The 15,933-nt window shown below is 44.9% G+C and overlaps 1 protein-coding gene across 1 annotated transcript in view; it reads right to left on the bottom strand.

The window, feature by feature from the left end:
- Positions 1-15,933, bottom strand: part of LOC124622432 (myrosinase 1-like) — a 308,720-nt gene that overhangs the window by 91,558 nt on the left and 201,229 nt on the right. The window contains exon 6 of the mRNA XM_047148127.1: positions 12,368-12,462. Coding sequence (XP_047004083.1) covers positions 12,368-12,462 — 95 coding nt within the window. The remainder of the gene's footprint in view (positions 1-12,367; positions 12,463-15,933) is intronic.

Genomic DNA, 15,933 nt, shown 5'->3' with positions numbered 1-15,933 from the left:
GAAGTCTTGTCTCATGATAGAGAAAACCGTGAGCTGGTTACGCCTGTGGTCTAGCGGTAGCGTTCGTTGTTTCTATTCACGATGTCTGTGGATCGAGAGCAGCTGGCACAACGTATTTTTATAGCCTCTTCAGTCTGAATGCTGCAGACGTGAATGTAATGGTAGCGCAAATTCAATCTATTTCGCTTTCTGACACACCGATATCAAAATTTTATCCAGTAACGATTTTGCGGCAGATTTCCTGCAGAGTGTCCTCCTCTGGACGCCGTATGTGGCAAGGCTCCGGGATCCATTTGCTGGCTACTGGCAGCGGCCGTGGCGACAGCAGTGGCCTTGCTCTCCCCCGTTCTTTATCGAAAGCGCCTGCTACCATTCATCGCTTTTAAAACGCTTTATTATTAAATGTTGCTCCACAGAAAATTTCTACGGGTTCCATTCACGCTCGAATGCAACGGATACAGATGCCCAGATCAGTAGGTGGGTATTATATTACATTAATCGGCAAGGGTTGAGTATGGCCCGAAATTAATTTTATGGACTGGGACGAAATTAAACCACCTCACTACTTTCGATGAATTTATAAATGCTTCATATATCATTTCTTTTCCTTTCAAAGTCAGTTATTTGTGCAACTTTTGGCCATTATTCAGATGTTTCCGTCAAGCCAGACTGAGCGCCTGTGGTGTAAAGTGTATTACAGTTCTTGTTTCATTCCTTATGGTAAGTCTATGCGATACACTGTGTGAATACCTTTCAATGCATGCTCTGCAGCAGTGCAGGAACACTGCACATACGGAGTTCCTTGTATGGATTCATAAAGTATTTAACGTTGATCGGAGGTGATAGTTAAGGTCATCAGATTTAAACCAGAAAAATTTATCGTTTTGGAGGTTTCAGAGAGCGGAAAGGACCTGATAACGCCGGTGTCAGAAAACGTCTGCAGTTAAATGCTATTGCAATAATTTAGAAGAGAGGAACTATAGCAATCAACATGTGCACTTAATATTTCTCTGCCTCGTGATGACTGGGTGTTGTGTGATGTCCTTAGGTTAGTTAGGTTTAAGTAGTTCTAAGTTCTAGGGAACTGATGACCATAGATGTTAAGTCCCATAGTACTCAGAGCCGTTTGAACCATTTGCACTTAATAAACAACCTCCTGACACGCTAGACCTATATGACGAACAAAGCCCAAATTCGTATCGTTGACAATTGGTTTGAATCTTTTCAGGAACTATTTTACAGTGAAGCACCTTGGCATTTGCAAAGCAGACATCCATGATATTAACATAATTTACTAAGCCCAAATGGCACGAACATTGATGTGTAAAGGCATTCTTCAGATTTCGTATAAGGAATTTTTACTAGCAGTTTGCAACTCCATTAATTAAAATGGAAAATAAAAGGCTGTATTCAGCGACTTTCACCGATACTGGAACTGCAACCTTATATAACAGTAGCATTGCAACGCACAACGGAACCACTGAGCTAACGACACACTGGCGGCAACGAGCGGACTGTAGTCATTGCCACGGCCGCTGCCAGTAGCCAGCAAATGGATCCCGGAGCCTTGCCACATACGGCGTCCAGAGGAGGACACTCTGCAGGAAATCTGCCGCAAAATCGTTACTGGATAAAATTTTGATATCGGTGTGTCAGAAAGCGAAATTGATTGAATTTGCGCTACCATTACATTCACGTCTGCAGCATTCAGACTGAAGAGGCTATAAAAATACGTTGTGCCAGCTGCTCTCGATCCACAGACATCGTGAATAGAAACAACGCACGCTACCGCTAGACCACAGGCGTAACCAGCTCACGGTTTTCTCTATCATGGGACAAGACTTCCTCCAGGAAGTGCCGCAGTCTACAGTGTTGCCAGATTGTGCAGATAGTCAGACTTAGAGAATTAGCGAGTCGGTCAGTTTATTTGTCCCATGTCGCGATCGGCGCGGACTTAGCCTGTGCAGCGGCCGGCCGCCGGTCGAGTTTTATGTCAAAGAGTGTACCTCGCGCGCCAACGTACGAGGCTTCTCCGCGATCATATCCGGTTCGGTTCCCCTCTTCTAAGCGGTCGGTCTCACACAGTGAGTGCTCTGCCACGGCCTATTTCTCCACCTGCCCCAACCTGCAATGTCGTCTATGTTCTTTGATCCTGGTGTTGATTGATAGTCCAGTCATTCCGACATAAACTTTTCCGCATGTGCATGGTATGCGGTATATTCCTGGCATTGGAAAAGTGGGTCGCTTCTCTCCTTTGCCGAGCTGAGACACTCTTTGATCTTCTTTTTCGATTTGAAAATCGTCTTTACGACGTGTCTGCGCAGTATACGGCCGATTCTGTCAGTTACTCTGGGAATGTATGGCAGAAAGGCACATCTAGAAACGGTAGTTTCTTATCCTTTCCTACTTCCATGGTAAATTTTATGTTGGAACGGAGATTGTTCAAGTGTCTTAGGAAGTCACCGAGCGTTTCTTCACCATGGCTCCTCACAAAGAAAGTATCATCGTCATATCTGTACCACACCTTAGGTTTACAAACCGCCACGTCTAGTGCTTGTGCTTCGAAATGTTCCATAAAGAAGTTGGCCACCACTGGACTAAGAGGTCTACCCATGGCGACGCCTTCCAGCTGTTCGTAGAAATTGCCATTCCACGTGAATGGAAGCAGAAAAGGACAAGAAATATCATTTCTACGTCACAAGGGATGGCGAAAACCTGGGACACAGCGTGTATCGAAAACCGATACACACGGGCCGATACCTGCACAATTTATCAAATCACCACCAGAGCCAGAAAAGAGGCATGATTAATACGCACGTAACGCGAGCAGGACGAATATGTGAGCCGCAGAACCTCGGACGCGCAATGCAACAGCTGGAAAGTGTTCAAATGGCTCTGAGCACTATGGGACTTAACTTCTGAGGTCATCAGTCCCCTAGAACTTAGAACTACTTAAACCTAACTAACCTAAGGACATCAGACACATCCATGCCCGAGGCAGGATTCGAACCTGCGACCGTAGCGGTCACGCGGTTCCAGGCTGTAGCGCCTAGAACCGCACGGCCACACCGGCCGACTGGAAAGTGTCCTGAGGAGCAATGGGTGCTCCACAAGATATATTAGAACTGTAACAGATCCAAACACTCGGCAAAGCGACAAATCAGAAAAACAAATATCGGTTACGGCCTTTCTGTTATACATTCCCAGAGTGACTGACAGAAACGGCCGTATACTGCGCAAACTCGTCGTAAAGACGATTTCCAAACCGATAAAGAAGATCAAAGAGTGTCTCAGCTCGGCAAAAGAGAAAAGGGACCCACTTGCAATGTCGGGAATATACCGCATACCATGCACATGAGGAAAAGCTTATGTCGGAATGACTGGACGATCAATCCACACCAGGATCAAGGATCATAAGCGGCATTGCTGTTTGGGGCAGGTGGAGAAATCGGCCGTGGCGGAGCACGCGCTGTGTGAGACCGACCACATAGTAAAATTCGCCGACATGGACGTTCTGGCGGTAGAGAAACACTATCACACACGCTTGTTCAGAGAGGCTTTAGAAATACAAAAATACTGGAATAGCTTCAACAAGAAAGAAGAAAGCCTTAAGGTAAAAGGATCCTGGCTTCCCGTACTGCAGCGAACGACCGTCACAGGTGGCAAAGAGGAGAACCGAACCGGAAATGACTGCGGAGAACCCTCGTACGATGGCGCGCGAGGTACATACAGTCTGCGGCCGCAAGCTCGGCTCCAGTTCACCATCAGCAATGGAGGGTGAAGTTTTGACAACGCTAGCCACGTGTGGTGGCGAAACGTCAGTAAAATCATCAGACGAACGTCGGCCGAAGAAATCGAGGCAGAAGCCAATAGACAGTTTGTCAACAAGTGGCCACGAGAGCCTTAACAATTTTGAATTAGGATAATACTCAGTTTTCCTTCTTTTCGAGGTGACACCATCAAAGACGATATCCCTAGACTACGATGATCGTTAAGAAAGTAAAGAATCATAAAGATTGACCATCCAAACACAGTGGAGCTGGAGCATTTGCAGACAGAGCTCCTGGCAAGCAGCATGTTGAAAACATAATATACTACTCACTTTAGCAGCAGAAACGAGAACAGCGAGAAACTTACCAACATGATTGATGGTCACAAAGTAGGTGAAGTTGAGGAATTCTCCTACCTAGGCAGCAAAATAACGTACCGCGAATGGAACAAGGAGAACATAAATAGCAGACTAGTATTGGCGGAAGAGGCATTTCTGGGCAAAATAAGTCTGTTAGTACAAAACGTAGGGCTCAATTTGAGGAAGAAACTTCTGATAATGTACGTTTGGAAGACAGCATTGTATGACAGTGAGGCATGGACTGTGGGGAAAAGCCTTTGGGATGTGGTGCTACAGAAGAATGTTGAAAATCAGGTGGGCTGGTAAGGTAAGAAATGAGCTGGTTCTCCGCAGAATCGGCGGGGAAAGAAAAATGTGGAAAACACTGTCAAGAAGAAGGGACAGAATGAGGGGACTTCTGTTAAGGCATCAGGAGCCAACTTCCAGGGTACTAGAGTGAGCTGTACAGGGTAAAAACTGTAGAGAAAGACAGAGAGTGGAATACATCCAGCAAATAATTGAGGACGCATGGTGCAGTTGCTATTCTGAGATGAAAAGGTCGGCACAAGAGAGGAATTGTTGGCGGCCCGCATCAAACCAGCAGAAGATTGATGACTCAAAACAGAAAAAAAAATACCCGTATACCCTGTATAAGTGGCTGTCAATTGAAAACAGAACAGCCACCTCAGTGGGTCCGTGGAACGGTTCCATTCAAAACTAATCACAATACGGATTCAGACATTTATTCCACTGGGAAGAAAGACCGTCAATTCCTGTTTTGTAGAACACGGTGGGCCACTGACGGATCAACAACTGCACTCACTCCGGGCTGTATGGAGTATGCTGCAATGTTTCCCAACCAAATCGTTGAGTCGTAGCCTGTGTTCCATTCAAGTTTCTAACATCAGTGATGTATATATGCAGTCTGAAGCGACGACTCATAATTTGTACCAAGGCTGCGATTCGTACCCAGGTAAATACCAAGTGGGCTGCGGTGTGAATGGGAATTTGTACTGAAGAGGGAGGTGTGTTATGATAGTCCGTGCAGTGGTGCAAAGCCGCTGTGCCCGTTTGGCGTAGTGGTTAGCGCAACTACCTAGACAACAGGAGACCTGGGTTCGAATCCTGACCTTGGTGCAAATTTTAATTCATCATCTCAGCCTGCACATGTATATCTTTGTCCGAAAGGCAGTATGGGGGTGGGTGTTATCGTGGAACAGGATCATTCTATACAACAGCATTCAGACTGCTCGAGGGTAAATGGCACAGCCAGTAGTGGAAACGTCCTACATTTCCCCCGCCAAATAAATAAAAATCTGTTCACACAAGTACCGGTAGAGTCATGATGAGCTTTTATCGACTGCCGCGCGGGATTATCCGAGCGGTCTTGGGCGCTGCAGTCATGGACTGTGCGGCTCGTCCCGGCGGAGGTTCGAGTCCTCCCTCGGGCATGGGTGTGTGTGATTGTCCTTAGGATAATTTAGGTTAAGTAGTGTGTAAGCTTAGGGACTGATGACCTTAGCAGATAAGTCCCATGAGATTTCACACACATTTGAACATTTTTTTATCGGCTACAGGAGCCCCCTGCTCTCCGAGTTCCTCAAGCGTGGATGGATAATCAATGCACAGCGCTATGAAGAAACTTTTCAGAAATTGCGACGCACCATTAGGTCCAAATGCTTAGGAATGCTGTCGGAGGGAATCTTGACCGACAACGCCCGCCCCCATACTGCTATTCGGACGAAGACTACGTTTCAGCGATTTGGTTGGGAAACATTCTAGCATCCTCCATACAGCCCGGACTTTCACTGTGTGATTTTTCACATTTTTGGCGACCTGAAGAAAGACATGCATGGATGTCGGTTTTAGTCGGGCGAGGAAGCGCGTGAGTGGGTGCGGTTGTTGTTCATCCGTCAGCGATCGACTGCGTTCTACGAAACAGGAATTTATCGTCTCGTCTCCCAAATAATTTAACGCGTGTGGTGATTACTTTTCAATGAAAGCATTCCATGATCCATTTGTGGTGGGTGTTCGCTTTTCATTGGCTGCTCCTCACAGAATAACAAACTAGTGTAAATCTGATCTCAATTCCTTCGTAATAACTAAAGTTCTTACAATCACTGAGCCAGTTAAAGAAAAGTGAGTAATATCCGTGCACAACTTCAATATATAAAGTGTGCTGCTGGCCACTAAAACTGAAACTTCATGAAGGTGAAATGTAACGTACGTCAAACTGTGGTAGAATGTACAGTACTAGATTCGCAGATGTGCCAATTATCAGCATTTCAGCGAACCTCAGGTAGCTGAGAATGACTGCATCTGTAATCTTTATGTAACGAAAGATAATGCTGCGGGTTTCTCACTCAAAAATTGCGTTTGTTACTTGCGGCAGTATCACGTTGTGCATATTGTACAGTAAGAAGGAGAAACATCTACCAGCACGTAACATAATTCAACAATTATGAACACCGACTTATTATCGATATAAACTCGTCCAAGCAGTAGCAGCGTCACCTAGCGACGAATGTCTGCTAGTCATACACATGCACGATTCATATAGTATCAGTGAGCGTGCTGTCCGTGTGTAGAATGGGAAAGGCGCGCGATGTATCTGAGTTTGATCGACAGCAGATTATGATGGCCCGGAAGCTCGGCGCGAGCTTTTCAGAAACTGCACGATTTTTTGGGTGTTCGAGGAGTGCTGCGGTGTTTGTCTTCAACAAGTGGCGAAACCAAGGTGAAACCACGTCCTCATGTGAGGTTGGGCGGCTATCCCTAACTACAGGTATTGGATGTCATAGGCTGGGCAGAGTGGTAAAAGAGCACAAGCGGTGGACTGTGTGCAAGTGTGTCTAAGCACATAGTGCATCGAACACACGTAACGATGGGCCACCACAGACGACGACCAATGTTAACGCCAACACATTAGCAACTACGGCTGAAATGGGCAAGTGACCTTCGGCATTGGACGTTGGCACAGTGGCAGAGCGTTGCGTGGTCTGATGAATTCCGGTACCCTCTTCATCATGCCGAAGAGAGGGCGTGAATCCATTGTCTTCCAGGGGAGCAGCTCTTTGACTGCTGTACTTAAGGACGAAGACAAGCTGGCGGCGGCTCCAGATTCACATGGCCATCCACAGGTCCAGTGGAGTTCGTACAAGGCATCATGGCGGCCAAGGAGTATCGTACACTGGTTGCAGATCACGTACGCCCCTTCGTGACGATCAAGTTTCCCCGACGGCAGTGGCATTTTTCAACAAGATAATGCGTCATGTCACAGCTCCAGGAGTGTCATGGAGTGGTACAAAGAACACAATGATGAGTTCCAATTGATTCGCTGGCCACGCAGCTCGCCAAATCTGAACCCGATCGAACACATCTGGGATCTGATTGATTGTGCCGGAATTATTTAACATGTGTGTGCAGATATGGGGTCAAACCCCTCCAGCGACCTACGAAGGCCTCATTGCTTCCACGCCAATACGCACTGCCTCTGTTATCAGTGCCAAAGGTGGACCTACCGGCTATTAGATAGGTGGTCATAATATCCTAGCTGATCAGTGTGTACTCAACACTAAGCATGGTCCAAACGGCTCAAGTGACCTCCCACGGATGGGACCTAGGTTGTTCGATTGACAATGCAGGATTGTACAACCACTTAACTTATTTGAGGTCGTGAAATGCTTTCGTTTGACACAAGTATCAACACAGTCAGTGCGATGATTTCTGCAACGCTGTGGGCTATGAGCACGGCTTCCCCCTTCACATGGTGACAGAGAGGAACAGCAGTGCGCCCACTGACCACATTAGACTCAAGAAGCGCACCACGTCGTTCCTGTTCTGCGTACAGAATCATCATGGGCGTATCCACGTACGAAGGCTCTGAGGAGACCGAACGTTGTCATATTGCATTCATCCTCGTCATACTAGCCCACCACCTACTGTGATTGTAAGGAGCTGCCATTGGGTGGACATCACGGCCTCCTCAGTGTCGTGCAGCTGGTAATTTGGACATCAGGCGTTACATTTCTGATGTGTAAAGGCCAAGAACTACCTTCGAGGTGACCATGAGCTAATCTTTCAACAAAATAATGCAAGACTGGATATTGCCTGTGCTGCCCTGGCCTACGCTTATACCGAGGGTTTTCGATTGTCCCCCACTCAGCACGTTCACCCGACGTCCCATCCACTGAAAACATCTGGTCACTGGTTGCCGAAAGAGTGACACGCTGCCACTTGTCAACTACCACGGAGCTGTAAGAGCAAAGACTGACGTACCTACAGAATGACTCAAAATTCCTATTACAGGCGTCTAGGTATTGTAGAGTCTACCCATGGACTAGTGGTAGCGTCTTTGATTAGTAATCAAAACGTGCATTAAAGACACATAACATGTATTACAGGACATGTCATGATGATCTCTCCATTGGCAGAGGGAACTGCCAAAGGAGAGGTGACCATGAGAAAAAGATGGAATAACCAACGAAAGGTTAACGTTTTACTAGTCGGGAAGTGGAATGTCAGAAGCTTGAACGTAGTAGGGAAACTAGAAAATTTGAAAAAGGAAATGCAAAGGCTCAATCTAGATATAGTAGGGGCTCAGTGAAGTGAAATGGAAAGAAGACAAGGATTTCTGGTCAGATTAGTATAGAGTAATATCAGCAGCAACATCAAATATTATAACGGGAGTAAGATTCGTTATGAATAGAAAGATAGGGCAGAGAGTGAGTTACTGTGAACAGTTCAGCGATAGGGCTGTTCTTACCAGAATCGATAGGAAACCAACACCGATAACGACACTTCAGGTATACGTACCGACATCACAACCTGAAGAACAGGAGACACAGAAATTATATGAGGATATCGAAAGGATAATACAGCTCGTAAAGGGAAATGAAAATCTCATAGTCATGGGGGACTGGTTATCAGTCGAAGGAGAAGTAGTAGAAGAAAAGTTTACAGGAGAATATGGGCTTGGGACAACGACTGAGAAAGGAAACAGACTAACTGAGTTCTGTAATAAACTTCAGCTAGTAATAGGGAGAAGATACAGACTCAGATCACAATGTAATAGTGTTGAAGAGTAGTCTGATGTTTAAGAGATTGACCAAGAAGAACCAAAATGCAAAGAGGTGGAATAGGGAAGTACTAAGGGATTACGACATACGCTTGAAGTTCTTAAGGCTATAAATACAGCAATGAAGAACAGCTCGGCAGCCAGGAATGGACATCTCTGAAAAGGGCAATCACAGAAGATGGAAAGAAAAATATAGGTATAAAGAAGGTAACTGTGAAGAAAGTATGGGTAACAGAACAAATACTTCAACTGATCGATCAAGGAAGGAAGCACAAAAATTTTCAGGGTAATTCAGGAATACAGAAATACAAGTCGTGAGGAATGAAATAAGTAGCAAGTGCTTGGGAGCTAAGACGAAATGGCTGTATGAAAAATGTGAATAAATCGAAAAAGAAATGAGTCTTGGAAGGACTGACGCAGCATATAGGAAAGTGAAAATAACCTTCAGTGTAATTAAAAACAAGCGTGGTAACATTAAGAATGCATCGGGGATTCCTCTGTTAAATGCACATGAGAGAGCGGATAGGTGCAAAGAGTACACTGAAGGCCTCTATGAGAGGGAAGATTTGTCTGATGTGATAGAAGAAGAAACGAGGATCGATTTAGAAGACATAGGGGATCCACAGTTTAGAATCACAATTTAGGAGAGCTTTGGAAGACTTAAGGTCAAATAAGGCGGACGGGATAGATAACATTTCATCAGATTTTCTAAATCATTGTAGGAAGTGGCAACAAAACGGCTATTCACGTTGGTGTATAGAATGTACAAGTCCGGCAATATACCATCTGACTTTCAGAAAAATATCATCCACACAATTCCGAAGACTGCAAGAGCTGACAAGTGCGAGAATTGTCGCACAATTAGCATAACAGCTCATCCATCCAAGTTGCTGACAAGAATAATACACAGAAGAGTGGAAAAGAAAATGGAGGATGTGTTAAATGACGATCAGTTTGGCTTCAGGAAAGGTAAAGGCACCAGAAAGGCAATTCTGACGTTGCAGTTGATAACGGAAGCAAGACACATTCATACGATTTGTCAACCTGGAATAATCGTTCGACAATGTAAAACGGTGCAAGACGTTTGAAATTCTGAGAAAAAGAGGGGTAAGCCATAGGGAGAGACAGGTAGTATGCAATATGTACAAGAGACAAGATGGAATAATAAAGAGTGGACGACCAAGAACGAAGTACTCAGATTAAGAAGGGTCTAAGACGGGGATGTAGTCTTTTGTCCCTACTGTTCAATCTGAACATCGAAGAAGCAACTATGGATATAAAAGAAAGGCTCAGGAGTGGAATTGAAATTCAAGGTAAAAGGATATCGATGATACGATTTGCTGATGGCATTGCTGGTCAAAGTGAAGAAGAATTGCATGATCTGCTGAATTGAACGAACAGTCTAATCAGTACAGCATATGAATTGAGAGTAAATCGAAGAAAGACGAAAGTAATGATAAGTGGTAGAAATGAGAACAGCGTGAAACTTAACATCGGGATGGATGGTCACGAAGTAGATGGAGTTAAGGAATTCCACTACCTAGGCATCAAAATAATCAACGACGGACAGACCAAGGAGGACATCAAAAGCAGACTAGCACTGGCAAGAAGAGCATTCATGGCCAAGAGAAGTCTACTAGTGCCAAACAGAGCTCTTAGTTTGGCGAGGAAATTTCTTAGTTTGTAAGTTTGGAGCACAGCACTGTATGGTAGTGAAACATGGAGTGTGGGAAAACCGGAACAGAAGGAATCTAAGCACTGGAGATGTGGTGCTACACTCCAATGATGCAAATTAGATGGACTGATAAGGTAAGGAATGAGGAGGTTCTGCACAGAATGAGAGGAAAGAAATGTGTGGAAAACACTCACAAAGAGAAGGGTTAGGATGATAGGAAATCTATTTAGACGACAGGAAATCAGTTCTATGGTACTATAGGAAGCTGTAGAGGGCACAAATTGTAAATGAAAACAGAGATTGGAATACATCCAGCAAATAATTGAGGTTTAGGTTGAAAGTTCTACTCTGAGATGAAGAGGTTGGCACAGGAGAGCAGTTCGTGGCTGGCCCCATCAAACCAGCCAGAAGACTGATGACAAAAAAGGAGGTTTCGGAGGAGACGTAATGGACGAAATTTTCGTAAGGATCCCATGTACCGAAATTTTGGTAAGGATCCCATGTACCGTCTAAATGCAAAATCTGTTTGAGGGTCCAATGACTTTCAGATCTCCCGACAACGAGCTCTGAGCAGAGTGCTGGAGGAGCACATGGCATGACCAATGTTTAGAGTATTTGTCATCGGGTTCTCTTCTACGTGACGAAGAACCTCCTCCTCAAAGTCAGCACCGCATCCGTGGAGCACCACAGCCATCCCTCCTAGTTTCGAACGTACCAATCTCTCGCAGTCGTTGTCGCACTCTCACGAAGAGACTGTCCAAGGCGCCCTATTCTCAGCCTGGTGTGCGTAGTGGGAGATTTGAAAGTGATCCCATCTTCAAACATTTTATGTCCAAACGGTACGTTTCGGAACATTGTTTCCTCATCAAAACATTATCTATTAAGTCCCCTGTAGAAGCCCTAAAAGCCTGTAATAGGAATTTTGAATCACCCGGTATATCTGCCATCCACGTTCAGATAGACTCGACACACAGTTCGGTAAGAGCTATTGCTGTTTCCAGAAGTATAGTGTGTATGTATTACAGTCGCATCTGTTTACTTCCATATCATCTACAATCCTACCACCGTATTTTTTTCTGCTATGCACATTAAATAAAATTTTGTTGGAAGTCCCGACATAATGTAGGAGCAAAGACCAGCAACTTAGTTTACTAAATTCTATTTCTTGTTCAGTTTCTGTCACAGTTGCCTTCAAAAATTTTAATTTGTGTTGACTATTTCCGGACTACATTTTCCATTCTCAAACCATAGCATTCGCTATAAAAGTTAATGTACGTACAAGTGGACTGGTGAAAATGCGTGTTAACATTAATTACAATGAAGGCTATCGCTTGAGACTGGACAGTCTAGTCGGACGCAATTCACCATTAATAAAATTTTTGGAGCAAACTGTGACGGAAACTGAAGAAAAAATAAAATTTAAAGCTTCGTTATTTACTGTTCTTTCTGCTGTTGCGACTTCAGTGACCAGACCAACATGTAAACAAATTAATGACTTTGAACTTACATTAAACTGCAAGGCCCTTTCAGCAGCCTCGATGTCTTCTGATGAATTGGTGGCCGGCTGGTAGAAGTTTGAGTTGAGCGTAATACTGAGTTGCCCTAAAAAGAAGGAGAAAAGTAAGGAAACACTGTTTGTTTGTTTTCAAACAAAGACTCCACACACACACACACACACACACACACACACACACACACACACACACACAATGAATAACATGAAACTGAATGCAAATGAGTTTACAGAGGAAACTTCGTTTCGTGATTCGTCCATGCGCTTGCCACCATATTTCCAAAAGTACAAACACTTACCACACACTTCGTGTAGGTTAAGACAGGCTCCGGACAGTTATACGAGATATGTCCCAAGCCTATAGGTCTAAAATTACACAGATGTAAAGCTTTCTAAAGTGAGTGGTTTGAGATAAGACATGATGATCGCAGATGAGCATTTCAAGCAGCTCGGGACCTTGAATGAGCCGTACGAGAACAATGTTTTACGTTTCATAAACAACACTTGGTTGTCATAATGACGTTGTTAGAAAACAGTTGAAAGTTACATGAGACCAAATATGGGTAGGTGGGAAATTATTTAGCAGCCCTAATAATGCGCTTTCGTTATTATAAAGACCGCTGTGTGAATGGACGCGCTATTTGGAGCTTCAGCTCTTTTCTGAGAGCAGGTCTCGGAGCCTCCCGCTTTAGTTCACTTAACAAAAGTTCGAATAATGTTACTAGTCACTATTTTACCATTTTGCAAATAATCATCCTTAATGACCCTCTGTACTTAAAACAAAAAGTCGTCACTTTTCCTACTGAAGGAACGATTTTATTTGTGCTCTTCCTCCTTCACCGACACGTTATGTTGATTGCATATTTTTTCTGTGCTTTTCCACTATCGTTTATCTAATATTTTTAGAGTTGTTTGCCAATGGGTTTTAATCCTAGTTACTGTTTATCCGACGTTTATCAGTATTTTAGATGTAGTGCCGATCTCTCAGTCTCCCTCAGGTTACCGAGCGAGGTGGCTCAGTGGTTAGCACACTGGACTTGCAGTCGGGAGGACGATGGTTCAAACCCGCGTCCGGGCATCCAGATTTAGGTTTTCTGTGATGTCCCTAAATCCCTCCAGGCAAATGCCGAGCTGGCTCCTTTCAAAGGGAACGGCCGATTTCCTTCCCCATCCTTGGCACAATCCGATCTTGAGCTCCGTCTCTAGTGACCTGCATGTCGACGGGACGTCAGATGTAATCTTCCTTCCTTCAAAAATGGTTCAAATGGCTCTGAGCACTATGGGACTTAACATCTATGGTCATCAGTCCCCTAGAACTTAGAACTACTTAAACCTAACTAACCTAAGGACAGCACACAACACCCAGTCATCACGAGGCAGAGAAAATTCCTAACCCCGCCGGGAATCGAACCGGGGAACCCACGTGCGGGAAGCGAGAACGCTACCGCACGACCACGAGCTGCGGACTTCCTTCGTTCTTTCCTTCCTTCCTCCCCTCAGGTTACTACGCTGCTGAGCTTTCCGCATGCTGTTTCCAATCTCTATCTCTCCTAGTCTTTCACGCATTCTTCCGTTTACCGTTTCAGGTGCCCCAGCAGCGGCATCTTCCCTCGGATATTCCCACCAACACTGCTTTCGCTTGAGAGCAATCCATCGGAACCCTTATATACTCGTGTCTTTCTACTTTTCTTGACTGTTTGTTTACTTTGCCTCCTGATACCTGTTTGTGAAGATAGTAACCCTCTCGAAAGAGGCTACATTTTTATGATCAATAAAAGTGTGGGGCTGCAGTCCTCATCTCTATCCCAAGCCAGATAATACGGGCTTTCAATCCATCAGCAGGTAGCAAAGCAGAGAAATTAATAAGGTGGACATAAGACAGTGACGATCGGTTTTCTACCCCGTGATGAAACGTGCCCGCCCATTACGGGCTAACTCGTTTCATGAAAATCAACCTCTGTTTCCGTTTAAGTTTAATTTCCGCCAATCATTTTAATGTGAGAACAAGCAGATATCAATCAGAGCAGAAGTAATTACGATCTAACATGTAAATAGTACCCTCATCTTGGCCTTTTCTGTGTTTTTGATGAACCTCTTAATATGGCGACGTAGGAGCAATTCTGATTTCACAATGTAATAAAAGTTACGCCATGCGGCGCCTATGGACTGTGCGTGTCAGTTCTCTGTGGCTTATTTCTGAAGTCTGCAGGAAAACGTGGGGCCCTAGAGTGCCGCCTCCAGCGCACGCCACTAGGCAGCGGCGGGGGCGGTGACGAATTATCTCGCCTTTGTCGGCTGGGCATAAAATTTTCTGGACAATAGCAGCTTCGAAAAGGATATCTCCGGCCACACATTTAGGGTCGATTGTATGGTGTCTTTGACGTTACGCGTCTGAAGTATGCTCCCACGCGATGGCACAAAACAATTTGACGCCACGCATGGCCGTTGCACATTTCAAACGTTCGAGACGCGCTCTTTTGTTTTTTCGTTGAGATGGTCACCAAGCTTAAAATTTCACTAGGAATGAGGAATTCGTAAGGATAGTCTCCGCTGGTTCGTAGGGCGTTCTCTGGTCGCACGCCTCTATTGGCCGATGGAAATATTGCCACGGTGTTTCCTTGGGTACACAGAAGAGAGTAGGTATTCCAGATGACAACTGCCTCTCGTCTGAGAGCTCAACTAATAAAAAGGCATGGCAAGGCAGGAATCGGGTCCCGACTATGGCGTGGTGCGAACTAGTATCTCGTTCCGGTGTCTGACTTCTACTGAGGCTAGATAAGACGTAGTTAATCAGGCCTTGTGTGATCTCTAGGGACGTCATCGTAACGTTTGATTTCACTTGACTTCCTATTCATAACTTCTATTTTAGTTGCTTCATTACATTCACTATTGGCGAGTGGTCTCTTATTTGGATCGGGGGGTGGGGGAGGGGGGGGGGGAGGAGGACGCACGGTGCTCACTACCGTGCCAAGTGCATATATTAATTCCTGTGTGTATGTAAATAGTGCTCCTCATCCTGCGTAACGCAGTTATTCCTGCCATGTCGATTAAAGTTGATTCGGTCACGATCCCTGCATATAACGCCTCTTGTATGGTATATTCCACAGGAGCTCGTAAGGAACTCCTCGACCATTTCAACGCATTTTTTTTAAATCTCTAAGCACAATTTTATGGTAGCGTTTTGTAAATCACGAGTGAGTCCTTCCCACGATTTCATATGACTGTTATAGCCACCATATTCAGTGCTTAACGGTCCCTGTCCATAGCTATGTGAGGTCTGTCGGGTCTTGGTTTAGCTATGGTTTTCCTTTGCGTTTCCTCTTCACAAGTACATCATCAATAGTTGACTTGGGCAACTGTAGAAGGTTGAAATATTCCGATGGATTTGTTATCCATGTGACATCCAGTTGAGATCTCCTGACCGAACCATTCTGCTGTTTCTGCTTTTGTACTGCAAACAGAATAATCCTGCCTCCTTTTACACTCGCACGTCCGCCTCTCATAACGTCTAGTGGTCAGTTGCGCAAAACGTGGTGGTGCCCGGATAGTTTTTATCAGAT

Source organism: Schistocerca americana, chromosome 7 (assembly GCF_021461395.2).
Source record: "Schistocerca americana isolate TAMUIC-IGC-003095 chromosome 7, iqSchAmer2.1, whole genome shotgun sequence".
NCBI classification, from domain to species: Eukaryota; Metazoa; Arthropoda; class Insecta; order Orthoptera; family Acrididae; genus Schistocerca; species Schistocerca americana.
Note: the sequence above shows the minus strand (reverse complement) of the source record. Positions and strands in the feature narration are given on the sequence as shown.